Below are 17,649 nucleotides of genomic sequence, written 5' to 3'. Positions count from 1 at the left end.
GGCGCGTGGGCCCCACCTCACGGCCCCACCAGAAAGTAACCGTGCGGGTGCATTATCTCGTACGTGCAGCCCCCGACCCCGACCCGGAACCTACCGGCTTCCCCGTGCGAGCGAGCCGAGCCGCTCCTGACCTGACGAAACTCCAAAACTCTCTTCTCCCCCCCTTCTATTTCGCTTCCATTTCCCACCTCCGGAAATTCATTTTTTTTTCTCCTTTTATTCACCCCTCTCCCTCTCTCTCTCTCTCTCTCTTCCTCTCCTCCGATCCAAACGTAGGAGGGGAACGCCTCCTCCCACCTCTCTCTCCAATTCGAAACCCTAGGCCGCCGCATCGATCCGGGGTGCGCGGCGGGGTTTAGTGTGCCGTTGGTGGTGGGGGTGGTGTAGCGCTCCTTCGGGCGGAGGAGGCGACGGCGGAGGAGGTGGTGGTGGTGGTGGTGGTGGCGGCGGCGGCCGGCCATGTCGACGGAGGACGAGAAGCTCCTCAAGGAGGCGAAGAAGCTGCCGTGGGACGAGCGGCTGCAGCACAAGAACTGGAAGGTGCGGAACGACGCCAACATCGATCTCGCCGCCCTCTGCGACTCAATCACCGACCCCAAGGACGCCCGCCTCCGCGAGTTCGGTGAGATAAGCTCCCGGTGGCTCCCGATCCACGCCCATTGCGCGCTCGGATCCGCGCCCTGCTTGATTCTCGCTGTTTCGTCTCGTTTTTTTTTTCGAGGGGTGTTTTAGCGTTAGATCTGAAGGCCCTTTTGTCTTTTCCGCCGGTGGTTAGGGCCGTTGTTTAAGAAGACTGTGGCGGATTCGAACGCGCCGGTGCAGGAGAAGGCGTTGGATGCCCTGCTCGCTTTCCAGCGGGCGGCTGATGCTGATGCATCGAGGTGCGTGCGGTCATGATGCTAGATCATTCACTGTTCGGCTGTACTTCTGATTGTATTTTTCCAATGATATGTGTAATTGGTTGGCTCCAGGTATGCTAAGGAGGTCTGTGATGCGATTGTCGCCAAATGCCTCACTGGCCGGCCTAAGACGGTTGAGAAGGCTCAGGCTGCATTCCTCCTTTGGGTGGAGTTGGAGGCGGCGGAGGTTTTCCTTGTAAGTTCAACTGAAATGGATGATTACTTTGGTCATGGAGCATGATGAATCACTGCATTTAGCACATAATGATGGTTGGGTGCCACTCGGTCTCCCACAATTTATACTCTACAATTTCTAGGTGTATTGCTCTATTTAGTTGCAGGCTTGCTGAATGCTATGCGTCAACGTTAATGATCACCATTCCTGTAAATAGTGGATTTATGTTGACCACCTAGTCAATATTGTGTCAGAAATTGGCCCATGCTCTGTAGGTAGTCAATACATGAAACCATTAAAACAATTTTACCTGGTTGCTTATCATTCTTATAGTTTTGATTGGGGTGTAGTAGATTTCAAAAATCATTTGTAAGCTTGATGGCTATCATCACTTACCAGCAACACTTCAACTATTCTACTCTCATTCATTTGCATATAAGGCAAATTTCTAATATTATCGTAAGCAGCTCTGAAATATTCTCACGAGCTTCCATAACTGGGAGTAATTTGTTTGTTTCTTCATGGTGATGACAACTCTTTACATTTGTTCACAGTTCTGATTGTGTTATTCACACTTGATTGTTTCGTTGTCACCATTCATAAGCACATTCCTCCCACATAAGTATTATGATAACACAGCTTATCATTCAACTGTCACTGCATGCATTGTAGTGACCGTTGTAGTAGTTTGAAGGTATACTGAGTACTGATCAAGCTCGCAACCACAACCATTTGGGTGGAAATGGTATATGTGCATTTGTGTGATCGCGTAATCCTAACAGCACTGAGATAGCCATTTTAAGAGAGAATATACCTTTTACTGTAGAGATATTGCTGTTAGTATGTACATTCTAAAACTTTAAACTTCAATTGGTATCTCTGTCATCATTTATTTTCCAATGCCTTCTTACTCTTCTATATTATTATTAAATCTTAATGTATTCTATATTTTGATTTAATCATATTATTTGTAAGAGAAGGATTAATTCTGTTGTTATGACCATATCAGCAAGGCAAATAACCTCTGACTTAGTCCATCTTATCTTTAAATTGCTTAATCAACCGATCTAAAGATTTCTCATCTTTGTATTATCACATCCTGCCTCTTGTAGTTATCATCTAAAGCTTGCTATATCTTAGTCAAACACTGTTCGTATTTTGTGCTATTAGGAATCAATGGAGAAGGCTGTAAAGAACAAAGTGGCCAAAGCAGTTGTACCTGCTATTGATGTGATGTTTCAGGCACTTAGGTAAGCTCATAGTTGTATTTTTGCCATCCTGTTATATTTTTTTTTTGTACTTCATTAACATCTTTCTTCTACTAGTGAATTTGGAGCTAAGGTAGTACCACCCAAAAAAATATTGAAGATGCTTCCTGAGCTGTTTGATCATCCAGATCAGAATGTTCGGGCTTCATCCAAGGGTTTGACACTTGAGCTTTGTCGGTGGATTGGCAAAGAGCCTGTAAAGGCAATTTTATTTGAGAAGATGAGAGATACAATGGTACAATATTTCATACCAGGCCATTAGAGCAGCATGCACACATTGATCATATGTACCTTGCCTGAATAGTATAATCACACTTATTCCTGTTTGTAGAAAAAAGAATTGGAAGCAGAGCTAGCAAATGTCTCAGGAATCGCTAAGCCAACTCGCAAGATAAGGTGATTCTCCTTTTCCTTTTGAAATTACTTATTTGCTAAATTTCTGACCTAATCTTGTCAAATAAGCATCCGAACAGCGGCGGAGCCAGGGCCCGGCGACCCTGGGCAGTTGCCTGGGCTCCGGCACCGCATGTATCATTAGATTAATGCTAAATCTTGCTGCTTAGCCACAGCATGCAGCAATATAAGCACACTACTTGGTTGATACACTTAATAATCTGTGTAAGTATTAGAGAACATGCTTAGCCACAGTATGCAGCAGTATAAGTATGATGATTGTTTACTAGATCGTTGTACCCATTACTTAAGTGTAAGCTATTAGACATATGCAACCTGAAAGCAAAATAAATTTTCTAGTACTCATTATTATTTTTTCTTTTCAAGATAATAAATTACTAAGTCCCATAGTCTGCAAAAACACAACTATCGTTTTCCTCTAAATTAGAATACGATAAAAAATGTTGTATGGTACATAGTCTATGGAGTTATATAGATTTGTTATATATCCGTTGGTGTTGTTAATTAGGCTTGGGGCTTGCCCAGGCTCACAAACATTTCTAGATCTGCCACTGCATCCGAATGATTTGTTCATACAGTTATGATTGTACATAGACATTGATAAAGTGCCCCTAAAAATGTTTGTATAGTACTATGCTTTTGTTTGTATGATTGGTTTTAAGTTGGGGCTTTATATTCCAAGCTATTTGTTAGTTTTTCATTCTCTGTTTGCCTTCTACATGATAACATATTGTGTATGATCTTACTGGTGAGATATAACTGCTATATTTTTATTTGAACTAGACCCTTGTACTAAATGTATATTTACCTTGCAACCATATCATTGGACAAGGAACTTATGTAATATTTACATAGTCTTTCCTGTTCCTGAATCCTGCTGCACAAACCAAATCAAACATATGATTTCCTGTGTTGACTGTTGTTTTAGCTTATTCAAATATTCAATATATTCTTGAGCCCTAGGAGGCGTGGTGATTTTGTGTTTCTTGTGTATGGCTGTATGCTGTCATGCGTTATGATGTTTTGCTATACTATGTTCATGCAGCAGCATATAACATTGGTTTGATTGATATGCTTTAAACATTATCTATTAGATCCGAACAAGAAAAGGAACTTGAGGAGGAAGTTGTGCCAGAGGCAGCAGGCACTAACAATTCTGAAGAGGCAGTGCCAGAGGGTTTGTTGCTTAGCTGAACATTTTCAGTGTTAGTTCATTTCTATTACCTACATGAATACTGACACAATTATTTGTCCAGCCCCTATGGAGATCGATGAATACGATCTTGTTGATCCTGTTGATATCTTAACACCACTTGAGAAGTCTGGATTTTGGGATGGTGTGGTATGTGCTGATTTGAGTGCAGCATTGATACATTGTCCATCACAACATTATAGTGAAATATTGTCCTCTTTTGAATGATTCTATTTTGTTATCTGATACCAGAAAGCTACCAAGTGGTCTGAAAGAAGGGATGCTGTTGCCGAGCTAACCAAACTTGCTTCAACCAAAAAAATTGCTCCCGGTGATTTTCATGAAATCTGCCGAACACTCAAGAAGGTTAATATTCTGCTCCAAGTCTCTATGTATTTTGTACATTCAAATTTGCAGTCATGTTTAGTTTGGTTTTATGTTGTTTCGAGTGTTCAAAGTGAACATGTTTTTTTTTCTAATATATGTTTGTGAAATATGATTCACTTGTATCTGCCCTTTTTGTTTTTGTTATTACAGCTTATTACCGATGTCAATTTGGCTGTTTCAGTGGAAGCTACTCAAGCAATAGGAAATTTAGCTAAAGGTTTAAGAACTCATTTTTCTGGAAATTCACGGGTTCTGCTTCCTGTTTTACTTGTAAGTATAATTTATTCTTTATGTAACACAAACTTCCATCGAAATGTTTTACTGCTTGCGATTTCTTTACACCATATTATCACTGTGGAATCTTTACTGAGGAACTGTGATGACACTCTGTAATACATTCATATTGATAGAGTGCTTATCATAGCGGTAACACCACAGATTGTGCCAAAGAAACAAATGTATATGATAATATTGTGATAAGTATTCTATATGATATTCATACCGGATTTTGTTATTGAGAAAACTCTATGTAGTGATTTGACTGTGGTAAAATAGTCTGTATTTGCATATCATTCTCTTCTAATCAACTTTATTCATCTTTGTCTCTGAATTTCAGTGAATAGCACCATGCACTGCTTTATCAATTTAAATGTATACTAATTTGACCGGCGTCTTATTATATAACCGAACTTCTGGCAGAACAACTGAAGTTGTTTCTTACCCTTTATAATGATGAAAGGAACACTCAGTAAACTTATATTTTCCTTTCCAATTGTTCTTAATTCTATTAAACAGGAAAAACTAAAAGAGAAAAAGCCTACTATGACGGAAGCACTCAGTCAAACACTTCAGGCAATGCATAAGTCAGGCTGTATCACACTTCTTGATGTGATTGAAGGTTAGTATTTTTCTTTGTTAGATGCTGTATGTTCTTTGTGAATGTGTTCTGTCATTCTTTTCTGAGCCATATACGGGGCCACATGCAAGGAACTGGTGCTCTTACTTGTTGTTGAGTTTGTATTTTGTTGATTAAATGCATTGGAGAAACACCTGATGATGAAGTGCCTTTTTGAGGTTGAAAATGCTGAAGCCATCTTTCTAGTTGCTTCCAAATTTCAATAAAACCGTCTGTTGTGTCATTACAGATGTTCGGGTGGCCGTAAAAAACAAGGTCCCTCTTGTTCGATCCTTAACACTGAATTGGGTCGCGTTTTGCATTGAAACAAGCAATAAAGCAACCGTGCTAAAGTTGCACAAGGAATATGTTCCTATCTGCATGGAGGTGAATAGCCATTTCGTAGTTCACTGCCTGAGTTTGTTTTCTAATTACTGTTGTTTATGCCCAGTATTCTTTATTTCTATTGTTAGTGCTTGAATGATGGCACACCGGAAGTGCGTGACGCTTCGTTTTCTGTGTTGACTGCAATAGCTAAGGTTTGTTTCTGATGAGCATTTTCTTTTTCTTGACATGTTTATATTGTACTGTTGATTGAAACTTGGCTTTCTGTAGATGGTTGGCATGAAACCATTGGAAAGATCCTTGGAGAAATTAGATGACGTGAGGAAAAAGAAACTGTCAGATATGATAGGCTCTGCCAGTGATACTACTTCAGGGACAGGTTAGAACTGCTGCTAGACTGCTACTCTCTCTGTTTCCCATATTTCCATTTTCCTCTGTTTTGTACTCATTCCTATACCAACCATACCATTTCAGTGGCAGCCTCAAATACTGGAGTTGGCACATCTGCTCGTGAGGTACATTGTGTATAGTTTTTTATTTTACTGCGGCATCAACAAACTATAGCGTGTTGTATGTAGTTATCCTCAATTACTACTCCCTCCGTTTCATAATGTAAGACTTTCTAGCATTGCCTATAAATGTTAATGAATCTATACACACATATATGTATAGATTCATTAACATCTATATGAATGTGGGCAATGCTAGAAAGTCTTTACATTATGAAACGGAGGAAGTAGAATATTCTTAGCTTTTAGGTATGTCATTATACCCTGTATGGTATGAAACTTAATGACCACTGGCTGTCACTAGTCTTGTTTACTTTGTTATAGCTAAGAAGGAAGCTTCCAGATTGACATTATACCTGAATTCGGGAAAGAAATGCTTTGTAGAGCCACTGTAGTATACCCTGTGACGCTTAACGACTATGAGCTGTTACTAGCCCGTGGCAGGCTTGTGGCGTTTTACCTTGATATAGCAATTGACAAGCCAACCGTAATTTTCTATGTTTTTATAGGTTATGGATAGCTCATCAATGAGAAGATCTGCTGCAAGCATGCTTAGTGGGAAAAAGCCTGTCCAGGCAGTGGTTAGCATTGCTCTTCCTGCTCTTGGATGTGCATATCGTACTTGAACGTTAAGTGGTTAAATTTCATTGTTGTGCTGATATTTGAGAATTTCTTTTCTTTTTAATAAGCCTGCTACCAAAAAGTCTGGACCTGCAAAATCTGCCACTGCAAAGAAGACAGATGGTGGTCCACAGTCAAAGGCTTCTGCTGCTCCTGTAATTGAAGATGTTGAGGTAATTTGCTCGAGTTCAATCCTTTCTTTCAAACAAAGTCCCTCTTGATACGCATGGCCATGCTTGAATTCTGTATATCTTTGCCATTGTGACAGTAACTTTCTGTAGAACTTGTAATACTGTAATGTCCAGGCTGCATGCATATCGTCCACACTTTTTTATTTTACCATAATTAAACTAAACTATGGTAATTTTGCTGAAGATATTTCCAGTATGTCTTACTGATGCCCAATTGTTGTTATTTGATATTGAGTAAATTTCACAAAACTACAGATACTTTGACCAAATTATCGCAAAACTACAGATTTAAGGTCGTATATCATAGAACTACAGATTTAGTAACAATTTTATCACAAAACTACAGGTTTAAGACGAAGTATCACAAAACTACATATTTTAGAATAAAATTATCACAAAACTACATATTTTAGGATTTAAATCCTTTGCCCTAATGTTATGTTTGAGTTATAAATATCTAAGTTTGGTGATTAAATTGACATTAAACCTGTATGTTTGTGATAACTGTATTACTAAATCTGTAGTTTTGCGATATTTTACCTTAAATCTGTAGTTTTGTGATAAAATTAGTGTTAAATCTGTAGTTTTGTGATACATCATGTTAAATCTGTAGTTTTTCGATATTGTGGTCAAAGTATCTGTAGTTTTGTGAAATTTACTCTTTGATATTTTGTTTCCATTGCCCATTATCTGGGGAAGATAGGTGCAAACTCACCCGATTGTTTCTTTGATGTGTTGCAGCCATCTGAAATGAGTTTGGAAGAAATAGAAGAGAAGTTAAGTTCCGTTGTCAAATCAGAGACAATTTCCCAATTAAAGAGCACTGTCTGGAAGGAACGCCTTGAAGGTTACCAAAGATGCTGTGTTTCTTGTTTTGTTCTTTTTTTTGCTTGGTTTAGAATAAGTTCTGATTTGTGCCTTTTTTTCCTCATTTAATCTGTGGATCTATGCTTAGCTAAAAAAATCTTGTTGTAGTGCTATCTTATCTTATTACTGTTTTCATCCATTGCTTTATATACTATATCTTCTCTGGCGATTTAGGAGTTTCTCACAATCTATTCTAAACGTTAAGGTGTATATGGTTGAATACCAGTCCCTAACATTGTACTGTTTGGCAGCTATTAGCATGCTAAAGCAGGAGGTGGAAAGTCTTACAGAACTAGACAAATCTGCTGAACTCCTGGTTCGTTTATTATGTGCTGTGCCTGGATGGAGTGAAAAGAATGTGCAGGTAATTATTAATAATTGTGTCAAGTGAAATGCTTATTTCTTCTGTAGGCAATGTGATATATATATTATGATTGAAACAGGTTCAACAGCAAGTTATTGAGGTCAGCACATACATTGCTTCAACTGTAAACAGATTTCCAAAGCGATGTGTGGTTCTATGCCTTCTTGGTATGAGTTCTTCCCCTTGTACTTTGCTTTCATGGTACCTTGCACTTAGCTTAAGCTTGGCTCTTCACAATGAGCTTCAGCTTGTCTGAATTAAGACAGGAAAGAGCGAGTGATGTTAAGCTTGGACAGGCCCAAACTTGTCTTAAATCTTAGTGACACTGTGCACTGTATCTACAATAACACTGTACAATCTTAGTGTTATTATTTTTTTCTTCTATAGACCTGAGAAGGCTCCCCCAAACAGAGCCTAGGATACTAGATAATGTGAAACTTATTCCACCAAAGGTAGAAATAATTAGTATGCATTAGTAGAAAATATTTTGATCAACGTTGAATATTTTTATGCTAATGTTAGACAATTTGTACCAGCAATTATGAAACAGTTACTTTTGGGCATTACAAAACTCCTTTTTTTTTCCTAAACCTAGTACAACAACAACAAAAAACTATAGGAGGCATGCCATCTTATATATATATATTGTTTTGTTAAAAATCTGATATAATTTTATTCTTGGGACCTTGGTTGTGTTCATGATTTTCTTTATTAGTCCTTGCTTATTATCTTGGGAGTTTTTTTGTGGTAGCATGTAATATGGAGCAGTATCTAAGGTATTATGGATGTCTTATTACTATGGAGTATCTGACAGCAAATCTTCCTATGTTCTCTCAGGCATTAGTGAAAGGGTTGCTGATATAAAAACACGGGGGCATGCAATGAAATGTCTCACTGCTTTTTGTGAGGCTGTTGGTCCGGGTTTTGTTTTTGAGAGGGTAAGAGAAAACACTATCGGAAGTCCAAACAGTTCAATATCCGTGAAGATCCTTTAGTTATTTACAATAAATAATAGTTTACTTGCCCTTAATCAGGTGATGTTAAGTAACTGTTGTAATTTATGCCTTTCTCTTTTATAGCTATACAAAATAATGAAAGAGCACAAAAATCCAAAGGTGCTTAGCGAGGGTATTCTTTGGATGGTTTCTGCCGTTGAGGACTTTGGGATCTCCAATTTAAAGCTAAAGGTTTGCTTAGCTTTTCCTGGTTGTGCTATACTTACAATGTCACTGGACACTCGTTCTTAGTAGCCTTCTTGTTCCAGGATACAATCGATTTCTGCAAAGACATTGGTCTGCAGTCTAGTGCTGCTGCAACGAGAAATGCAACTATCAAACTAATTGGGGTTCTGCACAAGTTTGTCGGACCAGGTTCTTTGCTCATTTCTCAATTTAAATGTTGCTTGATAAATGCCAATGCTTGATTATATTGTTACTGAGATAAACCTTCCTGCAGATATCAAAGGCTTCCTAAGTGATGTCAAACCAGCGCTTCTCAGTACTCTGGATGCTGAATATGAGAAAAATCCATTTGAGGTTTGTTCTATCTGGCATTGTTTGGAAAATAAGTCTATTTACGAGTTTTTTTCACTGACATCAATTTTGTTCAATTAACAGGGTACCGCTTCTGCTCCAAAGAGAACAGTAAGAGCTGCGGATGCCGTTTCTTCTGCATCTTCTGGCACATCTGATGGTCTGCCGAGGGAAGACATAAGTGCTAAGATAACACCTACATTATTGAAAAATTTGGGTAGTCCAGACTGGAAGGTACTAGAGGGTTATTTTGATTTTGTTGACGTGTTGGGTTGATTTTGTAAGTTCCCCACTATTTTATTTTGATATTGTGCTTATGTGAACTGTTAGCTACGTCTGGAGTCCATAGATGCGGTCAGCAAAATTGTTGAGGAGGCACATAAACGCATTCAGCCGACAGGAACAGGTTCATTGCTTTCGTCTTTCTTTAGAACTGTTAAATGTGTGTTTGGTGTTATATTTATCTGTGATTTAACATATTACTTGATGATCATCGTGCAAATACAGTGGAGCTGTTCACAGCACTAAGAGCCCGACTTTATGACAGCAATAAAAATTTAGTTATGGCGACCTTGTCAACAATTGGTGGCCTTGCATCTGCAATGGGTCCTGCTGTTGAAAAATCAAGCAAGGTTTGGAATGTCTAGTTTTGCATTATACTTTATATTATTCATTTGCAGTTATAATGACACAGATATTTTCTATTTGTTATGAAGGGTATTTTGGCAGATGTCCTAAAATGTCTTGGCGACAATAAGAAGCACATGAGGGAATGCACATTGACTGCTCTAGACTTATGGGTTGCTGCAGCTCAACTTGATAAGATGGTTCCATACATCACAGTAACTTTGGGTGATCAAAAAACTGGTTCTGAAGGGCGAAAAGATCTTTTTGATTGGTTGTCTAAACATGCTTCGAATATGAGTGATCCGTCCGAAGCTTTGCCATTATTGAAGCCGTCTGCATCTTCTTTGATGGTATTAGTCGACTAGTTAGAATATATGATTAGCATTTATTGATTTGCCAATAGTCATACCCGTTCTTTTTTGCATTCTAACATTGGCTATATCCTTATGTCTATAGGATAAATCTTCTGAAGTTCGTAAAGCTGCTGAATCCTTTATGAATGAAATTCTCAAGATTTGTGGCCAAGATGTGGTATGGTGTAATCTTATCTTTTATTTTTACTCGCCTGTCTACTTTTAAGAAACTTTTCCTCTCTTACTGATACGTCATTGATGGTAGGTTGCGAAGAACTTGAAAGATTTGCCATCACCTACTTTGGCCATTGTAGCAGAGCGGTTAAAACTGTCCACTGTACACGAAGGTGTCCTTGATTATCGTGCTTCACAAATGTTTCTGTTTTTCTGAAATGTTGTCAACATTTGTGTACTCATTTGATATCACTGTCTTATTGAAATAGGATTTTCTGACTCTGTGAAGATGGTAACAACAAGCATGAGCTTGCCTTCAAAAGCAGGTTCAAAGAACAACAAACATGGTCCAAATGATCGCGGATCTAATGTTAGCAAAGCGGTATCTCAAGTACGTTTCCTTGCTGTTTATGTGATTGTTGAAAATGATTGCCTTTTCCTGATTGTTGTTTTTTGTTATCAGAGAGGAATTCCAGCTAGGTCCTCTGTTACTATGATTTCTTCTCAGGACTCTATACAGTCACAGGCGTTGTTTAACATTAAGGACTCAAATAAGGTAAGTGGACATCAAATTCTCCGCCTCTTAAGGTCGTGTGTTGAATTCATGTATTAATGTTTAATAATATTATTATTATCTTTAATTATTTAGGAAGAGCGAGAGAGACGTGTTCTAGTAAGGAAGTTCAAGTTTGAAGAACCTCGTCGTGAGCAGATTGATGAATTGAAGGTTTGTACTGCGGAAAGAGATGTTTTAAGCTTCTTGCATTTTTCTCCCAGATATATTTCTTTTGTGTGTTCTGTATTGCTATGATATTTATGCATAACAGATACTGGTGATTCAGATATTATGTGGCAATAAATAGCCTATCGATACCATTTGATTGCAACTAATCTTCTATCAGTAAAAAAATATGTACTTGTAACAGTTGCATCCAAATTAGTCTGTCTCTATATAGTTCCCTGTGACCTGTCAGATCTAGAAGTGGTTACATGATATATGGTAGTAGGTTAATATGAAGCTAAGCCTTAGGGTTGCAGATGTGCTGGTGTTCTAAGCTGGTATGATGTCTGTTGTGCATGTGCAAAAACGAGTTCCTACTTACTGTATTAGATTCCGTAGCAAATATCTTTTACTATATTTCAATGCATAAGAATCTAGTGATTCAATATGTGTTAATGTGTTTCGTGGTCATTGCCATGTGATATATCATGCATTTGCTTCTCTCTTTTTTTTAAGTACTACTAGGCTGTGTTTACATATCCTTTGATTTATTAATACAAAATTTTATCTACAGATTGAGTTATTTAGGCATTTCCGAGAAGATGTAAGCTTGCGACTATGGAACTCTGATTTTAAGAGGCAAATAGATGGTATTGAGTTACTACAGAAGGTTGGAAAAATGATCATCTTGGAAGTTTTTTTCATGCCACTTGCTACGTAACCTATTTTTACAATTTTATTTTTTTTAATGATATTCTTATTATGCAGGCATTGCCTTCTAGTAGGAAAGAAGTGATTGAGCTTCTCGATATACTATTAAGGTGGTTTGTCTTGCGATTTTGTGAATCTAACACAACATGTTTGCTGAAGGTAAATCACTATGCTGGTTATTCTGTGCCTTATTTTCTTTTTCTCTGGGCTATCACTTATTCGATTTCTGTGTATCTTCTGTGCTGTTTTTACCTTTAGGTGCTTGACTTCCTTCCTGAGCTCTTTGATGTTCTGAAAGATCAGTCATACATGTTAACAGAAGCTGAAGCTGCAATTTTCCTTCCATGTCTTATGGAGAAGGTACATAGAGTGCACAAATATTGATTAGTGTAATCCTGAATCTTCCCATCAGAAACACAGGCTGGAGAAGTATATTCTTCAGATTGATCGAACATATTTATTTGTTATATGCCATTGCAATCTTTGCCTATAATTTTAAATTTTCGATTCATTCCTAAACAACTGCTGTATTGCAGTCTGGCCACAACATCGAAAAAGTCAGAGAAAAAATGGGAGAGCTGATAAAGCAAATGGTCAACATCTATTCTCTTCCAAAACTTCTCCCATACATTTTGGAGGGTCTACGCTCCAAGAATAACCGTACTAGGATAGAATGTGTTGATATTATTGGATATTTCATGGACCATCATGGGACTGAGGTACGTATCATTCTATCGTCCTTTTTTCCCCTCTTGATAATTGGTATATTGTCTCTCGTTTCACACTTCTTTTTTTCCTCCTTGCAGGTTAGTGGTTTACTGAAAAATTTGCCATCTGTAGCGGCATTAACAGCAGAACGTGATGGTGAAATCCGGAAAGCTGCTCTTAATACACTTGCCACTGCATACAAGAACCTTGGTATGTCCTCTCCACCCATACTTTGAGTGCCTTTTTGACAATTATGCAGTTGATATTTGAAATCAATGCATGAGTTGTACTCTGTTGCAAAATTAGGTGCTCTTATTTGTACTGAAATACTGAAGGTTTAATTTCACTATTGCGAGCCTCACTATGAGTGCTAGAAAAATGCTTCATGCATTCATACTTATTGCACAAGTGTCAAACCGCTGAACGTTCACACTGAACATATTAGCAGCGTTTACATCACGGCAAAATTTATGGTATTTATTTGAAGGGTATATTTTTGAAAGGGGTCCTTATGGCATTTGTTTACTCTGGTAATGCAGGAGATGATGTATGGAGATATGTTGGAAAACTTTCGGATGCTCAAAGAAGCATGCTTGATGATAGATTTAAATGGAAGGTTATTGTCTATGACCCTACCAGACCTTTTTTTGTTTAAAATTACAAAATCACCTGGTATAATCTGAGGTGTGTATGATTATGCTGTTTGGTGGTATTATATTAGGCTCGAGAAATGGATAAGAGAAGAGAAGGAAGGCCAGGTGATGCTCGAGCAGCTTTGAGACGTTCAGTTAGAGAGAATGGGTCTGATATTGCAGAGCAAAGCGGGGAAGCGGTTTCCCGTTCAATGGCAGGGTCAATGATTTCAAGGTTCTGCATCCATCTTTTTCAAACTGTTCATCTTGTTTCCTTGTTTCGTGTTGTAACTCTACTTTTTTTTGAAGAGAGTGTTGTAACTCTACTTGTGCATGCATGCTATTAACAGGGAAAACTTTGGGTATTCTGATGCTCATATGGTACCCAGGCAGATGGCAACCGCAACACCTGGTCCAGCAGATTGGCGTGAAGCTCTTGATATTGTTGCACTAGGTTTGCCTGAGCAGGTCATGCTTTTGCCGATTTGTTATGTTTCTTCACCGTTTTACCTTTTGCATTGATGCATTTTGTTGTTACTAGCGTGATGCTCGTGTCTTGCACTTGTTTGCATATAACTATTATGCCGTATATTCTAATTCCAAATGCCAGAAATAATTTTCGTGAAGTACATATATTTACTACAGTGTAGAGCACCATCTCCTCTTTGTAAGGAGCAAACATAAATATTTGTTTCTCTATACTATAACATTCTACCTGATTCATTATTTTACCACAACTATTGGTCTGATTTATTTTTGTTTATGCAGTCTGTTGAAGGAATGAAAGTTATCTGCCATGAGCTAACTCAGGCAGTTGATCCTGAAAGCTCTGTCCTTGATGATCTGATCAAGGAAGCTGACAGATTAGTTTCATGCTTGGCTGTTATGGTAAGCATTTGCTATTTTCTTTAGGTTAACTTTTGTCACTATAACTCTGATGTTGGCAAACCTTTCAGGTTCCAAAAACTTTTAATTTTAGCCTATCTGGGGCTTCGTCAAGATCTTGCAAATATGTTTTAAATACTCTCATGCAGGTTTGTTTGTGTACTCTTTTCTCCTTTTGCTCTTTGTTTGGTTCAATGTTATTTATGTATAGGCTGTATTTCAGACTTTCCAGATCAAACGTCTTGCTCATGCTGTGAAGGAGGGTACTCTAGATAACCTTATCACAGAGCTACTACTTTGGCTCTTAGATGAAAGGGTTCCTCTTATGGATGATGGAAGTCAGCTACTCAAAGCTCTAAATGTCTTGATGCTTAAAATCTTGGTTTGTATCTTCATTTTCATGCTCAGTTTAGTTGCTACTTGTTCTTTTCTAATGGTCATACTTGGAGCAGGATAATGCTGAGAGAACATCCTCATTCGTTGTGCTTATTAATTTGCTGAGGCCTTTAGACCCTTCAAGATGGCCATCCCCTACACCACCAGAGTCCCTCGCAGTGAAAAATCAGAAGTTCTCAGATTTAGTTGTCAAATGTTTAATTAAGTTGACAAAGGTATGTGGTTATTTGCTAGCTATGGATGTGCATGTATACAGGATATCCGCCTGATGTCACATTGTCTTTCAGGTTTTACAAAGTACAATATATGAAGTTGACCTTGATCGCATTCTTCAAAGCATTCATATTTATTTGCAAGAACTAGGGATGGAAGAGATTCGGAGAAGGTTACTGCTGTTCTCCTGGAGCTTAATAGTTAGCTTTTAAATTTATTTCTTTTGGGGTTTTAGATACAAGTAGATGCTTTGCATGTCCTGCAGGGCAGGAGCCGATGACAAGCCACTTAGAATGGTCAAAACTGTGTTGCATGAACTTGTAAAGCTTCGTGGTACAGCAATCAAAGGTCACCTTTCAATGGTTCCTATAGATGCTGAACCTCAGCCAATCATTTTGGCATACATTGATCTTAATCTTCAGGTAAAAAAAATACATCCTTTTGTTGTTCCACAACAAACTGTCATGGACATCCTTTTTTTAATTGATACTATTGTGTTCTAGACCCTTGCGGCAGCTAGAATGCTGACTCCATCTGGAACTATGGGCCAAACTCACTGGGGTGATGCAGGGTCCAATAATCCAAACCCATCAACTCATTCAACTGACGCACAGTTGAAGGTAGTATTACTGATTCTTAACTAACATAACATTTGTAAATTACTGCTTGCAAATTTGTACAGCAATTGATGTTCTATTTTGTCTTTCTTTTGATTATGGGTAGCAAGAGCTTGCTGCTGTATTCAAGAAAATTGGTGACAAACAAACATGTACAATTGGTCTTTATGAACTCTACCGGATAACCCAACTGTACCCCAAGGTATATTATTCATCGTGAAAGTGCAACATGATGTTATATAAAGTAATTGCCAGGTCCTGTACAATTTGTTCATCTTTCACCTGGTCCTGGTGGATCAAGTGAATCCAAAAGTTCTATGAACCCTAGTTGTTGATTCTTTTTGTGTTCTTGTGTTAAGAGTTTTGATTTTTTTTTGTTTGTTATTGGTTATGAGTTTGTTTATTTCAGCCAGTTATTATAATGTATGTCGCATAAGCTACCTTTTCTATTTTAATTCCTGAAACAAGAACTATTTTCAGGTTGATATATTTGCTCAGCTTCAGAATGCAAGTGAAGCATTTAGAACCTATATCAGAGATGGGCTAGCTCAGGTTTGCTATTTCAATCCTGGAGGTGTTTAAGCTAGTTTTGGTGTTTTTAACTGATTGGCTATTATCGTTTTTGGCTCATGCAGGTGGAGAAGAATGCTGCTGCTGGAAGAACTCCCTCCAGCCTTCCATTATCCACACCTCCGCCAATTGCACCTATACCCTCTCCAAAATTTGCACCTTCACCGGTTCACACAAAATCGATAAATAACAAAACTGATTGTAATGAAGATGATGCTGGTGGTGACACACACCCCTTCAGAGGTCAAGGGGAGATTGATAATAGGTTACAAACTACTAACCTACAGACCGACAGATACCAATCTTCAGGTCTGCCTTCTGTCATACTTGCTGTTAAGCTGCACTTCTAAGCTTTATAATCTGATTGTATGAATTGTTCTTTCTATGCCAGCAGGGACGTTGGATGCCCTTAGGGAACGGATGAAAAGCATTCAAGCTGCTGCTGTTGGTGCCAATTTTGATGGAGTTCAGGCTCGTCCATTGCCGAGCATGAATGGTAATACACTCCATGGGGGAACACGATTGGATGCTGACCCACAAACACAAAATATTATTCCACCCATGGACGAGAGAGCGTTATCTGGCCTGCAAGCACGAATGGAGAGACTAAAGAGTGGGTCTATGGAACCACTTTAAATACAGTAATTGTACTCCGAAATATACCAATCAATTGTAATTCACTGTAAATTTGCAGCATAGTCATGCTGTTTGTAGATAGGCATGTCAGACGTGCAACATGATGCAGGGCTGACACTTTGTGAGCCCAGTTTGACAACCCATTCTTGCAGAGTTTTTCGGTTCAGTTTTAGATAAGCTAGCCAGATGCTTTGCCTGTAGCTTGCCGCTTAAGGGCCAGATTAGTGTTTTGACACATTTTCGTTGAGTGTTGAGTTTTCCTGTATTGTACAGCCATAGAAGGATTTTAAACTAACTGAAATTATCACCTGTGGAATCTTAAATCATTTATAACTATATGCGATTGAGGGGTCTGGGGTGGCCCCATTTGTGCTCTCTGATGTTTCCAAAGGTGTGTGATGTGTATGCCCTGAAATAATCTCGGTCTTGCTCAAGTATCCTTGCGATTCCCTTGTTATTTGAAATGCGTTTTACCAATTCTACCTTACCTAACTTTGATAATTGTAAAAGTTAACTATTTAAACTTTATCAAATTTTGGTAATACTTTAGACTAAATTACGTCGAAATTTTCGTGTTATCAAAATTTTGTAGCGTATCCATGATGTAGCCCAGTTGCTTTCGGCTTTTCTACTTGCCAGACAAATGTAGGTGGACGCGTTGCTTGCGCAGAGGCAGTGGAGTTCTAGCCGGGACAAACAACCAGGCCGATCAATCCTGCATGAACTCGCAATGCTTCGACTGGCGCA

General features: G+C 38.4%; 1 protein-coding gene across 2 annotated transcripts; it reads left to right on the top strand.

The window, feature by feature from the left end:
* The first annotated feature begins 200 nt into the window (after positions 1–200).
* On the top strand, positions 201–17,280 carry LOC4327486 (protein MOR1-like). Of its 2 annotated transcripts, none has more exons than NM_001409114.1 (52): positions 201–622; positions 776–881; positions 972–1,095; positions 2,245–2,324; positions 2,400–2,577; positions 2,674–2,738; positions 3,851–3,933; positions 4,013–4,098; positions 4,201–4,314; positions 4,486–4,605; positions 5,131–5,233; positions 5,481–5,617; positions 5,704–5,769; positions 5,846–5,954; positions 6,050–6,090; positions 6,594–6,665; positions 6,774–6,878; positions 7,638–7,743; positions 8,015–8,127; positions 8,207–8,294; positions 8,965–9,065; positions 9,207–9,314; positions 9,392–9,497; positions 9,583–9,662; positions 9,744–9,893; positions 9,990–10,065; positions 10,167–10,291; positions 10,376–10,636; positions 10,743–10,817; positions 10,905–10,986; positions 11,083–11,204; positions 11,277–11,369; positions 11,463–11,540; positions 12,109–12,204; positions 12,303–12,404; positions 12,504–12,605; positions 12,782–12,964; positions 13,052–13,163; positions 13,493–13,569; positions 13,675–13,820; positions 13,936–14,053; positions 14,354–14,473; positions 14,542–14,619; positions 14,694–14,852; positions 14,923–15,081; positions 15,154–15,251; positions 15,345–15,501; positions 15,583–15,699; positions 15,803–15,898; positions 16,177–16,248; positions 16,332–16,575; positions 16,661–17,280. In NM_001409114.1, exons 1-52 carry the CDS (start codon positions 460–462, stop codon positions 16,900–16,902), a joined length of 5,994 nt encoding a protein of 1,997 aa, NP_001396043.1. In that variant the 5' UTR covers positions 201–459; the 3' UTR covers positions 16,903–17,280. The 2 variants fall into 2 exon arrangements, with proteins under 2 accessions (NP_001396043.1, XP_015616777.1); XM_015761291.2 differs by having other exon boundaries at positions 247–622; positions 16,658–17,277.
* Positions 17,281–17,649: the final 369 nt, after the last annotated feature.

Source organism: Oryza sativa, chromosome 1, assembly GCF_034140825.1.
Source record: "Oryza sativa Japonica Group chromosome 1, ASM3414082v1".
NCBI classification, from domain to species: domain Eukaryota; kingdom Viridiplantae; phylum Streptophyta; class Magnoliopsida; order Poales; family Poaceae; genus Oryza; species Oryza sativa.
The sequence above is the reverse complement of the archived record's forward strand: the minus strand, read 5'-3'. Positions and strand labels throughout refer to the sequence as shown.

Bases quoted from the DNA above. Each gene is read 5' to 3' on its own strand.
- LOC4327486 (XM_015761291.2), top strand. From the start codon at position 460: ATGTCGACGGAGGACGAGAAGCTCCTCAAGGAGGCGAAGAAGCTGCCG. The intron at 11,370-11,462 runs GTAAGTGGACAT...TTAATTATTTAG, and splicing joins ACATTAAGGACTCAAATAAG to GAAGAGCGAGAGAGACGTGT. The intron at 15,252-15,344 runs GTTACTGCTGTT...CATGTCCTGCAG, and splicing joins ATGGAAGAGATTCGGAGAAG to GGCAGGAGCCGATGACAAGC.